This window comes from Nannobrachium achirus, assembly GCF_963921795.1.
Source record: "Nannobrachium achirus genome assembly, chromosome: 19".
NCBI classification, from domain to species: domain Eukaryota; kingdom Metazoa; phylum Chordata; class Actinopteri; order Myctophiformes; family Myctophidae; genus Nannobrachium; species Nannobrachium achirus.
In genome coordinates this window covers 61,198,699-61,219,214 of record NC_137826.1, presented here as the reverse complement: position 1 = coordinate 61,219,214, position 20,516 = coordinate 61,198,699, and the positions used below count along the sequence as shown (strand labels likewise).

The window sequence follows — 20,516 nt, the reverse complement described above, 5'->3', positions numbered from 1 at the left end:
GCGTCTAATGCGAATAACGCGTTCCTTCCACGCGCTATGTCCAAACGGGGAAGCTCCTCCCTGGCAGGTGATAAGAAGCAACTTGGACTCTTCATGCATAGAAGGAAGCATGAGATCAGTACGTTGCTCTCCCCAGGTTGGCAGAGGGAGGGTAGGGTCCACATTACATTACGTTAGATAATTAACATCGGGTAAAAAATGGGTTAAAAAAATCGTGGGATAAAAATAAAAATGTGAGAAATGAAGGTCTAGGATTCCAGCATAATTATAAATTACATTCACTTCATTTGATTTAATCAAACCGTGTCTTACACGAACCCCCCCTCCACCGGATGCTCTTAGAGCCCCAGTGTAGCCTCGGCCGGGAGGCGAACCCGGGACTCCAAAATCCCAGGCATGTGGCTAACCAGTCAGCAATAGAGCCAGGCTCATTGGTGAGGGCCAACACACACACTGTATAGCCTACACTAGCATGCTTGACTATTATTGCCAAAACACTCATCGTCTCCCAGGGCGACGGAGTCCTCTCCAACCAAGTGAGTCTCGTTGAATGAGATTATGATTATGTCCGGCTTCATAGAATTAATACTGATCTGAACTCAGGGTTTGTCATTGTTAAACGTTCCTATGTGACAGAGAGACGGTGTCACAGGCTGAGGTCGCAGCACCTCCCATGTTCATGTCAAGGTCTTTTCCCTTGGGATGTTCATGTAAAAGTCTTTTCCCTTGGGAACGTCTCAGAGCAAAGAGCCAAAGTTTAGGTCTATCAGCCTTTCCGCAGAGTGAATATTCAGATACACCCTGCTAAAATACATCTTCTTAGCGCAGCTTTTGTTTTCTTCTTAAAGCTGTTACTTTCTCCTGCACGGAGCCCAGCTCTGCTTCCATGAGGCCCAGCCTGCGTCCCCTGGGCTTCAGGTTGTTAGTAATCCAATATCCACGCTGTCCTGGATCTGCTTGACTTTCTCCTCTGTTTCTTGTCTAAGGGCTGCTTTGTTCTCCTTAACAGTTTTTATCAGGGAGTTCAGTTCTTCTCCAGAGACATTTCAGCTTTTCCTCTCCAGACTTGTTTCCATGTCATTCATTATTCTCAGATGTTGCTCAACTGACAGGTTGTCTCAGCGTGCTCTGACCTGTCCTTGCTGCTGCGAAGATCTTTATCTTCCTCTTTCTCCTCCTCTCATCTTTATCTTTAGACGGCGAGTGACTCGCCGTCTAAACGTAGCAACACGATTTCAGAAGTGAGACTATTCTCTCAGTATTCAAATGAATGAAAGTGTGTTAGTTTGTTTCATAGCGTGGCGAACAAAAACAACCAGCCTCATCTTAACTGGAATACGCACGCGTGCGGGCTAAAGCGCCGTTAGACAGACGGACAGTGGTGTCAGCAGGACGAGGTTTTCAGGCCATTCTCCGTCGCAGGGTTGAACGAGTCCAGACTTCCTGAAACGCCTGGAGAGAGCAGCTCCTGATGCCCCTCCCCTCCGGTAAGCTCCTCCCCCTCCGCCCTGTGCGGGATGACGTAGCACGCTGCTGCCCCCTCCTGGCCGTGCGTGGCGATGCGGCTCTTGGGCGGATCCTGATGATCCTGGTCCAGGGCTGTGAAGCACATCATTACAGGTCATTACTTACAGAATGATTGACAGGTCATTACTTACAGAATGATTGACAGGTCATTACTTACAGAATGATTGACAGGTCATTACTTACAGAATGATTGACAGGTCATTACCTGGTCCAGGGCTGTGAAGCACATCATTACAGGTCATTACTTACAGAATGATTGACAGGTCATTACTTACAGAATGACTGTCATTAATGATTTAATTGTGTTTTTTTATGTTTGACACACGTTTGCCTTTTAACAGTTTGCCAGCCAAAATAGAATGGTGGTTGGTAGATTAGCCGTGAAATTTCTATTATTGTATTGTGATCTGAGACATAATATTATGTTTATAAACATGAGCCCGCCACCCCTCCTTCTTGGACCGCACCGTTGTTTTTTCTTTTTTCTTTTTCCCAGGTCATTAGCTCACCGTGATTTTCTCGATCTCTGTTGGGATAGAGTGGTGGTTTTGGCCGAGCATCGCTCTCCCCGTGCGTTTCGCGTGCGCGATCCGCGCGCATAACGATCCATGCATATAGTCCAGGAGTGACTGAACAGTCGATGTGACCACTTTGGATAGCCTAGCACCTAGCACTCCAGCTCTGCTAGTGCTATCGTCTAAACAACAAGTGGGTGGGAGGAAGGAAGGCTGAAGAAGGAAAGGCCATGAGAGTCACTTCTGTTTCATGTCAGAGCAGCCACGAGCCACCGATGGACGAGCGGTGACTAGGGAAGGTTAGACGATCGCCGATTTTCGGATCAAAATCATTTATTCCGGTTTTAATGACAAAGTCCGGGAAAGTACGGCGCGGCTGAGACTCCTTGCTCAGATGTCCGATATATTACGGTTTTAACATTAAGGGGCTCCCCGTGGCTTGGAAAGGGTTAAGAAATGACGGACAATGACTGCACCGATATCAGAATACATAAGTCATGTACTAAGGCCAACATAGGTTGTGTTTATTTATTTAATACATTCACAATAGTGTAAATAATTATTTTGATTATTTAAGGTCATTGCGATTATCTGATTTTCAACCAGTCCTCATAAACAAATCTACACGGTGACTTGTGTCTTTTGATGCTTTTGTTAAAAACGCAGAACAAGTATCGAGATGGAGCGTTTTATTGGAGCGTGTCCATATTGCGACACAGCATCTGTTTGACGGTCCATCCTTTCGACGTGAAAAGCTAACCTGCCAATGGCTTGACAGCCAGGATATGGCAAAGACAACAGTAAAGCCTTACCCACATTGTTGTTGAAGTGCTAACGTAACATTATGTTAAAGTCTTACCCACATTGTTGTTGATGTTGAGCACATGGACGTCGCTGTGCGGCGGACAGAGGCGCTGGCAGCCCAGCAGTGTGGAGAAGGCTCGTCTAAAGTCTGTGTTGAAGGCGTAGATGATGGGGTTGAGGGAGGAGTTGGCCCAACCACACCACACAAACACATCGAAGGTGGAGGCAGAGACGCACGGGAAGAAATCCTCCTCCTCCTCCTCACAGAACGGAACCATGCAGTTTAGAACGAAGAACGGAAGCCAGCAGCACACGAACACTCCCATGATGACTGACAGAGTCTGTAACAATAAGAACACTCCCATTATGACTGATAGGGTCTGTAACAATAAGAACACTCCCATTATGACTGATAGGGTCTGTAACAATAAGAACACTCCCATTATGACTGATAGGGTCTGTAACAATAAGAACACTCCCATGATCACTGACAGAGTCTGTAACAATAAGAACACTTCCATGATGACTGACAGAGTCTGTAACAATAAGAACACTCCATGATCACTGACAGAGTCTGTAACAATAAGATCACTCCCATGATCACTGATAGGGTCTGTAACAATAAGATCACTCCCATGATCACTGATAGGGTCTGTAACAATAAGAACACTCCCATGATCACTGACAAGGTCTGTAGAACAATATAAACACTCCATGATCACTGACAGAGTCTGTAACAATAAGAACACTCCCATGATCACTGACAGAGTCTGTAACAATAAGAACACTCCCATGATCACTGATAGGGTCTGTAACAATAAGAACACTCCCATGATCACTGACAGGGTCTGTAACAATATAAACACTCCCATGATCACTGATAGGGTCTGTAACAATAAGAACACTCCCATGATCACTGATAGGGTCTGTAACAATAAGAACACTCCCATGATCACTGATAGGGTCTGTAACAATAAGAACACTCCATGATCACTGATAGGGTCTGTAACAATAAGAACACTCCCATGATCACTGATAGGGTCTGTAACAATAAGAACACTCCCATGATCACTGATAGGGTCTGTAACAATAAGAACACTCCCATGATCACTGATAGGGTCTGTAACAATAAGAACACTCCATGATCACTGACAGAGTCTGTAACAATAAGAACACTCCATGATCACTGATAGCGTCTGTAACAATAAGAACACTCCATGATCACTGATAGGGTCTGTAACAATAAGAACACTCCCATGATCACTGATAGGGTCTGTAACAATAAGAACACTCCCATGATCACTGACAAGGTCTGTAGAACAATATAAACACTCCATGATCACTGACAGAGTCTGTAACAATAAGAACACTCCCATGATCACTGATAGGGTCTGTAACAATAAGAACACTCCCATGATCACTGATAGGGTCTGTAACAATAAGAACACTCCATGATCACTGATAGGGTCTGTAACAATAAGAACACTCCCATGATCACTGATAGGGTCTGTAACAATAAGAACACTCCATGATCACTGATAGGGTCTGTAACAATAAGAACACTCCATGATCACTGACAGAGTCTGTAACAATAAGAACACTCCCATGATCACTGACAGAGTCTGTAACAATAAGAACACTCCATGATCACTGACAGAGTCTGTAACAATAAGAACACTCCCATGATCACTGACAGAGTCTGTAACAATAAGAACACTCCATGATCACTGACAGAGTCTGTAACAATAAGAACACTCCCATGATCACTGACAGAGTCTGTAACAATAAGAACACTCCATGATCACTGACAGAGTCTGTAACAATAAGAACACTCCATGATCACTGATAGGGTCTGTAACAATAAGAACACTCCATGATCACTGATAGGGTCTGTAACAATAAGAACACTCCATGATCACTGATAGGGTCTGTAACAATAAGAACACTCCCATGATCACTGATAGGGTCTGTAACAATAAGAACACTCCCATGATCACTGATAGGGTCTGTAACAATAAGAACACTCCATGATCACTGATAGGGTCTGTAACAATAAGAACACTCCATGATCACTGATAGGGTCTGTAACAATAAGAACACTTCCATGATCACTGATAGGGTCTGTAACAATAAGAACACTCCCATGATCACTGATAGGGTCTGTAACAATAAGAACACTCCCATGATCACTGATAGGGTCTGTAACAATAAGAACACTCCATGATCACTGATAGGGTCTGTAACAATAAGAACACTCCCATGATCACTGATAGGGTCTGTAACAATAAGAACACTCCCATGATCACTGATAGGGTCTGTAACAATAAGAACACTCCCATGATCACTGATAGGGTCTGTAACAATAAGAACACTCCATGATCACTGATAGGGTCTGTAACAATAAGAACACTCCATGATCACTGATAGGGTCTGTAACAATAAGAACACTCCCATGATCACTGATAGGGTCTGTAACAATAAGAACACTCCATGATCACTGATAGGGTCTGTAACAATAAGAACACTCCCATGATCACTGATAGGGTCTGTAACAATAAGAACACTCCCATGATCACTGATAGGGTCTGTAACAATAAGAACACTCCCATGATCACTGATAGGGTCTGTAACAATAAGAACACTCCATGATCACTGATAGGGTCTGTAACAATAAGAACACTCCCATGATCACTGATAGGGTCTGTAACAATAAGAACACTCCCATGATCACTGATAGGGTCTGTAACAATAAGAACACTCCATGATCACTGATAGGGTCTGTAACAATAAGAACACTTCCATGATCACTGATAGGGTCTGTAACAATAAGAACACTCCCATGATCACTGATAGGGTCTGTAACAATAAGAACACTCCCATGATCACTGATAGGGTCTGTAACAATAAGAACACTCCATGATCACTGATAGGGTCTGTAACAATAAGAACACTCCCATGATCACTGACAGAGTCTGTAACAATAAGAACACTCCATGATCACTGATAGGGTCTGTAACAATAAGAACACTCCATGATCACTGATAGGGTCTGTAACAATAAGAACACTCCCATGATCACTGATAGGGTCTGTAACAATAAGAACACTCCATGATCACTGATAGGGTCTGTAACAATAAGAACACTTCCATGATCACTGACAAGGTCTGTAGAACAATATAAACACTCCATGATCACTGACAGAGTCTGTAACAATAAGAACACTCCCATGATCACTGATAGGGTCTGTAACAATAAGAACACTCCCATGATCACTGATAGGGTCTGTAACAATAAGAACACTCCATGATCACTGATAGGGTCTGTAACAATAAGAACACTCCCATGATCACTGATAGGGTCTGTAACAATAAGAACACTCCCATGATCACTGATAGGGTCTGTAACAATAAGAACACTCCATGATCACTGATAGGGTATGTAACAATAAGAACACTTCCATGATCACTGACAAGGTCTGTAGAACAATATAAACACTCCATGATCACTGACAGAGTCTGTAACAATAAGAACACTCCATGATCACTGATAGGGTCTGTAACAATAAGAACACTTCCATGATCACTGATAGGGTCTGTAACAATAAGAACACTCCCATGATCACTGATAGGGTCTGTAACAATAAGATCACTCCCATGATCACTGATAGGGTCTGTAACAATAAGAACACTCCATGATCACTGATAGGGTCTGTAACAATAAGAACACTCCCATGATCACTGATAGGGTCTGTAACAATAAGAACACTCCCATGATCACTGATAGGGTCTGTAACAATAAGAACACTCCATGATCACTGACAGAGTCTGTAACAATAAGAACACTCCCATGATCACTGATAGGGTCTGTAACAATAAGAAAACTCCCATGATCACTGATAGGGTCTGTAACAATAAGAACACTCCATGATCACTGATAGGGTCTGTAACAATAAGAACACTCCCATGATCACTGATAGGGTCTGTAACAATAAGAACACTCCCATGATCACTGATAGGGTCTGTAACAATAAGAACACTCCCATGATCACTGATAGGGTCTGTAACAATAAGAACACTCCATGATCACTGACAGAGTCTGTAACAATAAGAACACTCCATGATCACTGATAGCGTCTGTAACAATAAGAACACTCCATGATCACTGATAGGGTCTGTAACAATAAGAACACTCCCATGATCACTGATAGGGTCTGTAACAATAAGAACACTCCCATGATCACTGACAAGGTCTGTAGAACAATATAAACACTCCATGATCACTGACAGAGTCTGTAACAATAAGAACACTCCCATGATCACTGATAGGGTCTGTAACAATAAGAACACTCCCATGATCACTGATAGGGTCTGTAACAATAAGAACACTCCATGATCACTGATAGGGTCTGTAACAATAAGAACACTCCCATGATCACTGATAGGGTCTGTAACAATAAGAACACTCCATGATCACTGATAGGGTCTGTAACAATAAGAACACTCCATGATCACTGACAGAGTCTGTAACAATAAGAACACTCCATGATCACTGATAGGGTCTGTAACAATAAGAACACTCCATGATCACTGACAGAGTCTGTAACAATAAGAACACTCCCATGATCACTGACAGAGTCTGTAACAATAAGAACACTCCATGATCACTGACAGAGTCTGTAACAATAAGAACACTCCCATGATCACTGACAGAGTCTGTAACAATAAGAACACTCCATGATCACTGACAGAGTCTGTAACAATAAGAACACTCCCATGATCACTGACAGAGTCTGTAACAATAAGAACACTCCATGATCACTGATAGGGTCTGTAACAATAAGAACACTCCATGATCACTGATAGGGTCTGTAACAATAAGAACACTCCATGATCACTGACAGAGTCTGTAACAATAAGAACACTCCCATGATCACTGACAGAGTCTGTAACAATAAGAACACTCCATGATCACTGATAGGGTCTGTAACAATAAGAACACTCCATGATCACTGACAGAGTCTGTAACAATAAGAACACTCCCATGATCACTGACAGAGTCTGTAACAATAAGAACACTCCATGATCACTGACAGAGTCTGTAACAATAAGAACACTCCCATGATCACTGACAGAGTCTGTAACAATAAGAACACTCCATGATCACTGACAGAGTCTGTAACAATAAGAACACTCCCATGATCACTGACAGAGTCTGTAACAATAAGAACACTCCATGATCACTGACAGAGTCTGTAACAATAAGAACACTCCCATGATCACTGACAGAGTCTGTAACAATAAGAACACTCCATGATCACTGACAGAGTCTGTAACAATAAGAACACTCCATGATCACTGATAGGGTCTGTAACAATAAGAACACTCCATGATCACTGATAGGGTCTGTAACAATAAGAACACTCCATGATCACTGATAGGGTCTGTAACAATAAGAACACTCCCATGATCACTGATAGGGTCTGTAACAATAAGAACACTCCCATGATCACTGATAGGGTCTGTAACAATAAGAACACTCCATGATCACTGATAGGGTCTGTAACAATAAGAACACTCCATGATCACTGATAGGGTCTGTAACAATAAGAACACTTCCATGATCACTGATAGGGTCTGTAACAATAAGAACACTCCCATGATCACTGATAGGGTCTGTAACAATAAGAACACTCCCATGATCACTGATAGGGTCTGTAACAATAAGAACACTCCATGATCACTGATAGGGTCTGTAACAATAAGAACACTCCCATGATCACTGATAGGGTCTGTAACAATAAGAACACTCCCATGATCACTGACAGAGTCTGTAACAATAAGAACACTCCCATGATCACTGACAGAGTCTGTAACAATAAGAACACTCCCATGATCACTGATAGGGTCTGTAACAATAAGAACACTCCATGATCACTGATAGGGTCTGTAACAATAAGAACACTCCATGATCACTGATAGGGTCTGTAACAATAAGAACACTTCCATGATCACTGATAGGGTCTGTAACAATAAGAACACTCCCATGATCACTGATAGGGTCTGTAACAATAAGAACACTCCATGATCACTGATAGGGTCTGTAACAATAAGAACACTCCCATGATCACTGATAGGGTCTGTAACAATAAGAACACTCCCATGATCACTGATAGGGTCTGTAACAATAAGAACACTCCCATGATCACTGATAGGGTCTGTAACAATAAGAACACTCCATGATCACTGATAGGGTCTGTAACAATAAGAACACTCCCATGATCACTGATAGGGTCTGTAACAATAAGAACACTCCCATGATCACTGATAGGGTCTGTAACAATAAGAACACTCCATGATCACTGATAGGGTCTGTAACAATAAGAACACTCCCATGATCACTGATAGGGTCTGTAACAATAAGAACACTCCATGATCACTGATAGGGTCTGTAACAATAAGAACACTTCCATGATCACTGACAAGGTCTGTAGAACAATATAAACACTCCATGATCACTGACAGAGTCTGTAACAATAAGAACACTCCCATGATCACTGATAGGGTCTGTAACAATAAGAACACTCCCATGATCACTGATAGGGTCTGTAACAATAAGAACACTCCATGATCACTGATAGGGTCTGTAACAATAAGAACACTCCCATGATCACTGATAGGGTCTGTAACAATAAGAACACTCCCATGATCACTGATAGGGTCTGTAACAATAAGAACACTCCATGATCACTGATAGGGTCTGTAACAATAAGAACACTTCCATGATCACTGACAAGGTCTGTAGAACAATATAAACACTCCATGATCACTGACAGAGTCTGTAACAATAAGAACACTCCATGATCACTGATAGGGTCTGTAACAATAAGAACACTTCCATGATCACTGATAGGGTCTGTAACAATAAGAACACTCCCATGATCACTGATAGGGTCTGTAACAATAAGAACACTCCCATGATCACTGATAGGGTCTGTAACAATAAGAACACTCCCATGATCACTGATAGGGTCTGTAACAATAAGAACACTTCCATGATCACTGATAGGGTCTGTAACAATAAGAACACTCCCATGATCACTGATAGGGTCTGTAACAATAAGAACACTCCCATGATCACTGATAGGGTCTGTAACAATAAGAACACTCCATGATCACTGACAGAGTCTGTAACAATAAGAACACTTCCATGATCACTGACAGAGTCTGTAACAATAAGAACACTTCCATGATCACTGACAGAGTCTGTAACAACATAAACACTCCATGATCACTGACAGAGTCTGTAACAATAAGAACACTCCATGATCACTGACAGAGTCTAGATAGATAGATAGATAGATAGATAGATAGATAGATAGATAGATAGATAGGTAGGTAGGTAGGTAGGTAGGTAGGTAGGTAGGTTGTTACAGTTTACAGTTTAGGCATTTAGCAGACGCTTTTAATCCAAAGCGATTTACAATAAGCAGATAACATCACAATAATAAACAAGATAATATGTCAGTACATCGTCAACAATATAACAAATGCAAATGTATATCTATCTAGAAAAGAAAACACAATATAATCAAAGTTCTTAAAAACCTAAAAACAAATGCTAACTAGCTTCATGTATGGTCATTGATTTTTTCTGTAGTGCTAAGAGTTTAGGTGGAGTCTGAAAAGGTGAGTCTTCAGTCCACGGCGAAAGCTAGCGAGTGAGTCCGTTGGTAGGTAGGTAGGTAGGTAGGTAGGTAGATAGATAGATAGATAGATAGATAGATAGATAGATAGATAGATAGATAGATAGATAGATAGATAGATAGATAGATAGATAGATACATAGATAGATCTGGCCAGTGATGTATATCGATGACATCAGGGATCTCCATATATGGGCATAAAAGGGATTCTGGGGAATAGCCATATATGGAATTTTACATATATGGAGATCAGGGTGATGGTAGTGAGCTCCAATTTCTCCAAATATTGAGACAGACACTGTGATGTCACCTGTTTATGGCCAAATATGGAGATATCTGCTCTGAGTAACTGACATCACCATGATGTTACCTGTGATGTCACAGTGATGTGTCAGGGGAACCACAGTGTCAGGACGGACGGACGGACGGACGGACGGACGGACGGACGGACGGACGAGTACAGACAAGCTGTGGCGGTTCTGACCTACAGTCACATATACTGTAACACCATGATCACTGAGAGAGGATGGTCCCACACACTGTGACATCACTCTCTCTAGTCTACAGCAACGACTCCTATCCTAATGCAGAGCTTTAACTTCTTAAAGAAAACTCCCTAAAAAACAAGTTTTGTTTTCAAGCAAAAACAAATGCCTTCCAGTTCTACACAAACCTTTAAGACTTTGGTTTCTCTCTTGAAGGACATCTTGAAGGAGTTCTCGCTCTCCATGTTGGCTCCTCCCTCCATGTTGGCTCCTCCTCCCTGGTCACTGTGGAGGCGGAGCTTGGCGCTCTCTGCCGCTCGCTCCAATGCCGAGATGCGTCGGATCTGCACCTGGAAGATGTGTAGGGTTAAGGTTAGTAATTAATACTGAGTTATTTACTGGTATTTATTTAGTGACTGATACTTAAAAATGAAGGTGGGCAAACCTGTGCGATGCTGTAGATGGGGGTGTAGGGGTAAAGATGGGGGTGTAGGGGTAAGGTAGATGGGGGTGTAGGGGTAAGGTAGATGGGGGTGTAGGGATAAAGATGGGGGTTTACGGGTAAGGTAGATGGGGGTGTAGGGGTAAGGTAGATGGGGGTGTAGGGGTAAGGTAGATGGGGGTGTAGGGATAAAGATGGGGGTGTAGGGATAAAGATGGGGGTGTAGGGGTAAGGTAGATGGGGGTGTAGGGGTAAGGTAGATGGGGGTGTAGGGGTAAGGTAGATGGGGGTGTAGGGATAAAGATGGGGGTGTAGGGATAAAGATGGGGGTGTAGGGGTAAGGTAGATGGGGGTGTAGGGGTAAGGTAGATGGGGGTGTAGGGGTAAGGTTACCTGTGCGATGCGGTAGATGCGGGTGTAGGGGTAAGGTAGATGGGGTGTAGGGATAAAGATGGGGGTGTAGGGGTAAGGTTACCTGTGCGATGCGGTAGATGCGGGTGTAGGGGTAAGGTAGATGGGGTGTAGGGATAAAGATGGGGGTGTAGGGGTAAGGTTACCTGTGCGATGCGGTAGATGAGGGTGTAGGGGTAAGGTTACCTGTGCGATGCGGTAGATGCGGGTGTAGGGGTAAGGTAGATGGGGTGTAGGGATAAAGATGGGGGTGTAGGGGTAAGGTTACCTGTGCGATGCGGTAGATGAGGGTGTAGGGGTAAGGTTACCTGTGCGATGCGGTAGATGCGGGTGTAGGGATAAAGTTACCTGTGCGATGCGGTAGATGCGGGTGTAGGTAACGATCATGATGGCCACAGGGATGTAGAAGCTGATGAGCGAGGAGGAGATGGCGTACGTGCGGTTCAGGCTGGCGTCGCAGTTGTCGGGCGGCGGGTCGACGCCCGGGGAGAAGAGGGACGGCGACGTGCCGTTGAGCAAGGCAGCGTAGCTGCTGGCATCCTGGGCCTTGTGCCCGTCTAAACCGCTGGCATCCTGGGCCTTGTGCCAGCCCAGCTGCACGGGGATGAAGGAGATGAGGGCGGACAGCGTCCACGCTACGCTGATCATCAGACACGCAACCTTGGAGGTCAGGAAGACCAGAGCAAAGTTAATACTATTTATAATCTTATACAATGTAGGCATTCATCAGAAATTCGTCATCCACAGTGACTTACAATAAACAAGGTAACACATCAGCGTAGCGTCTCAGTAAACTATAGGATCATTGAACGCAGAGAGACAGCATAGCTTCTTAGTAAACTATAGGTGACCCAGCATAGCAGAGGGGCAGTCATTTCGGAAAGCACAGCTTTAGACCAGCCCTGAAATTACTTTTTTTTTTTTTTTTCTAAAATGTGATAAAGCCACAAAAGCATTTCATAAATATCAGGCTACATTTCACTTAAACGCCAGAGCTTAACTCTGCATGTAAATAAGACTTTTTTAAATTAATGTGAAGAGAAACCTCACATTTTGCATGTTACATTTCATCTAAAAGGCTAAATTTCTCAGATCTAGTATTTCTGCATGGCATAACTCTATAAGCCATAACTACAAAACTGTTGGGTCAATCTCCACAACCAATATATAATTTGGTAGCTATGATTCACAGCTTTCAAATGAAATGAAAAACAAAAATGAAAAAAAAAAAAATCAATGACTAGCCCTCAGCTGTGTTCGGACACATTTTATTAGGATCATAGAACGCAGAGAGACAGCGTAGCGTCTCAGTAAACTATAGGATCATAGAACGCAGAGAGACAGCGTATATAGCGTCTCAGTAAACTATAGGATCATAGAACGCAGAGACAGCGTAGCGTCTCAGTAAACTATAGGATCATAGAATGCAGAGAGACAGTGTAGTGTCTCAGTAAACTGAGACACAGTGTTGGGTGAATGGTAAAAGGGGAGGGGATGATTATATGATCTCATTTAATCTGTGTTTTTTGACTGGGCCTTTTGAGGCCCAGTCTTTCAGCTTTCAGGAAGTAAACACAAACACATGAGGAAGACAAATCTGCACAATATAACCCCACATAAAGGAATGGACTGCTTATGGCCCAGTATCGATCCACACTGATCACACATTACTAACCGGTTGCTATACCTTATGGGTCATCTTCCTCTCATAGAGGAAGGGACTGCTTATCGCCCAGTATCGATCCACACTGATCACACATTACTGACCTTATGGGTCATCTTCCGCTCGTAGAGGAATGGACTGCTTATCGCCCAGTATCGATCCACACTGATCACACATTACTGACCTTATGGGTCATCTTCCTCTCATAGAGGAAGGGACTGCTTATCGCCCAGTATCGATCCACACTGATCACACATTACTGACCTTATGGGTCATCTTCCGCTCGTAGAGGAATGGACTGCTTAATGCCCAGTATCGATCCACACTGATCACACATTACTTACCTTATGGGTCATCTTCCTCTCATAGAGGAAGGGTGAGGAGATGGCCCAGTATCGATACACACTGATCACACATTACTAACAGGTTGTTACCTTATGGGTCATCTTCCTCTCATAGAGGAAGGGTGAGGAGATGGCCCAGTATCGATCCACACTGATCACACATTACTGACCTTATGGGTCATCTTCCGCTCGTAGAGGAATGGACTGCTTATTGCCCAGTATCGATCCACACTGATCACACATTACTAACAGGTTGTTACCTTATGGGTCATCTTCCTCTCATAGAGGAAGGGTGAGGAGATGGCCCAGTATCGATCCACACTGATCACACATTACTAACCTTATGGGTCATCTTCCTCTCATAGAGGAAGGGTGAGGAGATGGCCCAGTATCGATCCACACTGATCACACATTACTGACCTTATGGGTCATCTTCCGCTCGTAGAGGAATGGACTGCTTATTGCCCAGTATCGATCCACACTGATCACACATTACTAACAGGTTGTTACCTTATGGGTCATCTTCCTCTCATAGAGGAAGGGTGAGGAGATGGCCCAGTATCGATCCACACTGATCACACATTACTGACCTTATGGGTCATCTTCCGCTCGTAGAGGAATGGACTGCTTATTGCCCAGTATCGATCCACACTGATCACACATTACTGACCTTATGGGTCATCTTCCGCTCGTAGAGGAATGGACTGCTTATTGCCCAGTATCGATCCACACTGATCACACATTACTAACAGGTTGTTACCTTATGGGTCATCTTCCTCTCATAGAGGAAGGGTGAGGAGATGGCCCAGTATCGATCCACACTGCTCACACATTACTAACAGGTTTATATACCTTAGGGGTCATCTTCCTCTCATAGAGGAAGGGTGAGGATATGGCCCAGTATCGATCCACACTGATCACACATTACTAACCTTATGGGTCATCTTCCTCTCGTAGAGGAAGGGTGAGGAGATGGCCCAGTATCGATCCACACTGATCACACACATTACTAACAGGTTTCTATACCTTAGGGGTCATCTTCCTCTCATAGAGGAAGGGTGAGGAGATGGCCCAGTATTGATCCACACTGATCACACACATTACTAACAGGTTGCTATACCTTATGGGTCATCTTCCTCTCATAGAGGAAGGGTGAGGAGATGGCCCAGTAACGATCCACACTGATCACACACAGGTTGAGGATGGAGGCAGTAGAACACATGATGTCGAAGGCCACCCAGACGGGACAGAAGCCTCCGAACGGCCAGAAGCCCAGCATCTCGGCCGCAGCCTTCCAGGGCATCACCATCAGCGCCACCAGCAGGTCAGAGATGGCAAGGGAGATGACGAACAGGTTGGTCACCTTCGACCTTTAGGCAGGAAGTAGCGGCAGGGAAGAAAAGAAAAAAGGATTCAGATTGTTTACTATTCAGTCTGTTTTCTGACAAACTTAACGTTGCTTTATTACACGGCTTGGTTGAATGCTTGATTCTGATTGGTCAATCGCTGAATTCAGAGTGGTGTTAATTCTTGATAATGACCACCTGATTGGCTCATATCAATCTGGCTAATCAAAGGTTCAGAGCACCTGCTGCACTGCGTGAATTTAACAGCCATGTAAACAGTGTCGTTTACAACTAGAAATACTGTGTTCAAATAATAACCAAACAGTTCTGATAGTACTATAGTATGTGTTTGGTCCATAAAAGGACTTCCGCCCAATCCCTATTCAATAACTGAATACACAGAAGCACAATGGAAACAAGCCTTCAGGGCTTGTTTAATGTTTGTGTAATAGTATAGCCGTAACGTATATAACTGTACTTGTGTACATTTAGTATAGCCGTAACGTATAACTGTACTTCTCTACATTTTGCAAACAGTTAAAGGTAGGGTAAGTGATTTCATTTAATTTTAAAAATATTAAAATAATAACAAAATGGGTCTGACAGTACTATAGGCCAAATAACACTAGTATAGAGTGTTTGGTCCATGTTTGGACTTCAGCCTTATCCTGTGAGGAGAAAAAAGCACTTTCAGTTGCTCCACCAAGACTGTTAGGTGACAGCTTTTCCTCCAATCAGCATAGAGTTTGGCCTTCCTCCAATCATGGTCAAGTGGGGGCGGGCCTTATGCTCACCAAGGCCCGCCCCCACTTGATCATGATTGGAGGAAGGCCCCCGCCTGTCACCTACATGAAAACTGTAACTGTAACTTAGGTGAAATCACTTTCCCATACCTTTAACAAAGCATTCAAATGATCCTGTCTGAGTCCTGCCTGCTGATTGGGTAGGACCTGGACATGTGACTGAGCTCCACACTGACCTGATGTTAATTGGGATGCAGTGTACAGTAATGACGATCCAGAGGTTTCCCTAGATGCTTTTATGAATATATTTATGGATATTGTGAATAGACACGCTCCTATGAAAAAGTTCACAGCTAAAACTAAAACTGCCCTATGGATAGACCTACCTCTAAAGCATTTAATGAGACAGAGAGATGATGCTAAAGTGGTGGCCGTAAAATCTGGTTTATTGCACGACAGGTTAAAATATTGTAAACTAAGGAATCAGGTAACTAAATTGAACAAAAGGAAGAAGAGAGAATATTATCAGCAGAAAATAAATAGTGTTAAGTATGATGGTAAGAAACTCTGGAATACATTGAATGAAATTATGGGAAGAAAGACAAATGCTTGTGCCTCGTTTGTGGAATCTGAGGGTATTTTTTTAACAAAACCTCAGGATATTGCTAACTATTTCAATAACTTTTTTATCAATAAGGTGAACAATCTGAGGCAGAATCTAAGTGGCACGGATCACAATCACTGCGACCTGATAAATAATGAAATAATGTATGGTAAAAGTTGCATGTTTCATTTCAATTGTGTAGATGTGAGTGATGTAAACAAACTGCTGAAATCTCTTCCTGAATATGGGTGTGCTGGTGCAGACAATCTAGACAGTAAGTTGTTAAATATTGCTGCCGATCACATTTCAGGCCCCTTATGTCATATATTTAATAGATGCCTGCTATGTGGGGTGTACCCTACAATGTGGAAAGAGGGAAAAATCATTCCTCTCCTTAAGGATAGTAGGTTACCTTTCTGTGGTCCAAATAGTCGACCTATAAGTATTCTCCCTGCACTCAGCAAAGTTATGGAGAGAATTATTCATGTTCAGGTACAGGATTATTTTAACTACAATGGTCTGACTACCAAATATCAACATTCCTATAGAAAGGGTCACTCGACTGCTACAGCTCTTATTCAAATGACTGATGAGTGGTTGAGGGGGATTGATGACTCAAAAATTGCAGGTGCGGTTTTGTTAGATTTCAGTGCTGCATTTGATGTTATTGATTATGACATTCTACTTGATAAACTTATGTGTTATGGTTTTAACCAAACTGTGATTACTCTTATGAAGAGTTATCTATCTTCTAGAACACAAAAGGTCTTTTATAACGGGAGCTTATCTGAAGATAGTATGTTATCATGCGGGATTCCTCAGGGAAGTTGTCTAGGACCTCTCCTGTTTTCAATTTTTACAAATGACTTGCCCTCTGCCCTCAATAATGCAGGTATAACGATGTACGCAGATGATTCCACTGTACATTATACTGCAAGTTCATGCCTAGAATTAAATCAAGTTTTGTCTAGTGAATTGAAAATAGTACATGATTGGATAAGTACAAACAAATTAGTCTTAAATATATCCAAAACTAAAAGTATTGTCTTTGGGACACGACACAAATTGGCAGATACACCCAAACTTAATTTATCAATATCTGGTGAGCCCATACAACAGGTAAACAGCACTAAATTGCTGGGCGTTGTCCTGGACAGTCAATTATCGTGGACTGAGCACATAAATACAGTAGTTAGTAAAATGGGGAGAGGTATTGCAGTCACTAGAAAGTGTTCATCTTATGTACCTTCTAGTATCCTGGGACAAGTTTCAAAATCTTTAATCTTGTGTCACTTAGATTATTGTTCAACAGTATGGTCATGTGCATCTAAAACAAATCTCGCTAAATTACAGGTTGCACAAAACAGGGCGGCTAGGCTTGTCCTGGGTTGTTCTATGAGAACTAGTATTGAAAAGATGCACTCCAGCCTCTCATGGCTCACTATTGAACAAAGGATTTCTTCGGGCTTGGCTACGTTTCTCTGTTGTATTGTTAATTCAAAGACTCCCTTGTTTCTGTTTGACCAGGTGGATTATTGTAATAACAGACATTCTTACAATACTAGATATGCTGTTAATGGTCATATTATTGCACCTAGTTCAAATATTAATTCAAAAACTGTAATTTATAGAGCCATTGACTATTGGAACATTTTACCACTTAACATTCGTCTAACTCAAAATAAATCAGCTTTTAAGAAAAAAGTGCTGAGGTATTTACTGGGAACCAGTTATAAATAACTTCAGGAGAAATTAATTTGTAAAAGTTATTTCCTGCTAGTATTTATTTAAGCTATATCATATTAATGTGCAAATGTGAATTAATGCAATGTAATGTTGTTGTAGTTTTATTGTATTGCTTTTTTTTTTAAATGTATTTGTAATATGACTTGTATGGACCCCAGGAAGACTAGCTGATTGCTACGGCATCAGCTAATGGGGATCCTTTTCAAATAAACAAATAAACAAATAAACCTCAGGTGGCGGGAGGTGGTGACTGCGGTGCAGACCAGGGTGTTGCCTAGCAACGTGGTGAGGATGAGGAGGGAGAGGAAGAGGCCGGTCAGCACGCGGCGGGAGGAGGATGTGTCGCCCCCCGGTGGTCCCTGGACGCCATCGCCTCCGACCGATGAGGAGTTCCACACTGCCGCCATTTTGGTTTTCTCTTGCGCTGCGATATATCGGGCTTAATCCAACTGATACATTTAATTGATTATTTAAAAAAAAAGATCTTATCCTATAACAATAAAATAATCCATTTTGGGGGAGGAAATCGGAATTAGACCTACCCCTTTTTTTCTATGAAAGTTTTTGATAGCGAAAATAACAGATCTACAAGCTCTCAGCGCGTCACCCCGCAATGTGTTGTGAGCTTGTAGATCTGCTATTTTCGATATTATTTTGTTTTTCTGCAACAATTAAGTGCAAATCCGGGGGTGGGGTTACGACATGCACGCACGCACGCACGCACCCACGCGCACACGCACGCACGCACGCACGCACGCACGCACGCACACACACACACTAGATCCCGGAGTCACAGCAAGTCTATTTGGAACCTTTTAGTTCCATTTTAGATTTGTATCGTTTTCTCTCTCTCTTTAGGAAGGTCTCCGGTTCGACTCCCGACACCTGGTCCAACGTGCCGCTGAGCAAAGGCACCTCAACCCAGAGAGAGACCAGCTGAGCACACATCAGCTGGATGAGTAGCAGTAGTCCTACATCAGCTGGATGAAGCAGGAACACAACTCTCTCCCTTCCTCCTCAACAGCCTCCTCTTTGTGTCTTTAGTTCATTTCCAAAGTGTTTAATTTAGCTCATTAAAGTGTTGCTTCATTCCTGCAATGAAATCCTTTATCTTCAAATAAATCCTGTTATCATCGATGAATACCCTTTATCTTCAATAAATATCCTTTATCTTCAGGGAATATCCTTTTATCTTCAATGAATATCCCTTTATCTTCAAAAAATCAAACCTCGGTTCGAAGTGGAGTGGTGAATCTGAGCAGCGTGCGTGCGTACGTGCGTGCGTGCGTGCGTGCGTGCGTGCGTGTATGTGTGTGTTGAGTGTGCCTGGCCTGCACAAAACAGCGCCCCTCCTTTAACTAGTGTGTTGTGTGTGGCCACTCAAGGTATTGCCAGGCTACGGACACGGCCAGCCAGCCACCCACCCACCCACGGACATACCCACGGATATACCTGTCTATTGGGAGTGCTTTCACCACTCCAAAAATATCCTTTTATCTTCAATGAATATCCTTTATCTTCAATAAATATCTTTTATCTTCAATAAATATCCTTTTATCTTCAATGAATATCCTTTATCTTCAATGAATATCCTTTATCTTCAATGAATATCCTTTATCTTCAATAAATATCCTTTTATCTTCAATAAATATCCTTTTATCTTCAATGAATATCCTTTTATCTTCAATGAATATCCTTTTATCTTCAATGAATATCCTTTTATCTGCAGTAAATATCCTTTATCTCCAAATAAACCCTGTTATCTCCAGTGTGTGAACCCTGCTAACCTCAGTGTGATTAAACTCAGTGTTCTGTTGTTGTGATCACAGTAACGATCCCTGCTGTATGTGGGCCACCGTGTCCCTGTGTGTGTGTGTGTGTGTGTGTGTGTGTGTGTGTGTGTGTGTGTGTGTGTGTGTGTGTGTGTGTGTGTGTGCGTGCGTGCGTGCGTGCGTGTGTGCGTGCACGCACGTGTGCGTGTATGATCAATTAACGTCCTATGAGATGGGATATGGTTTTATTTCTCAACTACATGTCAACATGTTTGCTTGACGTAAAGCAAGTGGACAATATCAATGGTGAAAATATCAGATCTACAAGCTCACAACGCCTTATCTTGTACTTCTGTTATTTGCACTATATTTGAAATAGGGCTCAATTTGTTGTTTCAATACGTTTGTCTTT

The 20,516-nt window shown here is 42.5% G+C and overlaps 1 protein-coding gene across 1 annotated transcript; it reads right to left on the bottom strand.

Annotated features, from left to right (window-relative positions):
* Nucleotides 1-1,384: 1,384 nt before the first annotated feature.
* Nucleotides 1,385-18,661, bottom strand: LOC308304974 (D(1)-like dopamine receptor; the record flags this gene model as incomplete). Its single annotated transcript, XM_080749597.1, has 6 exons — nucleotides 18,561-18,661; nucleotides 15,014-15,263; nucleotides 12,235-12,546; nucleotides 11,222-11,383; nucleotides 2,902-3,187; nucleotides 1,385-1,599 (listed from the first exon to the last, which is right to left on the bottom strand). Exons 2-6 carry the CDS (start codon nucleotides 15,200-15,202, stop codon nucleotides 1,385-1,387), a joined length of 1,164 nt encoding a protein of 387 aa, XP_080605723.1. The 5' UTR covers nucleotides 15,203-15,263; nucleotides 18,561-18,661.
* Between the last annotated feature and the right edge of the window lie 1,855 nt (nucleotides 18,662-20,516).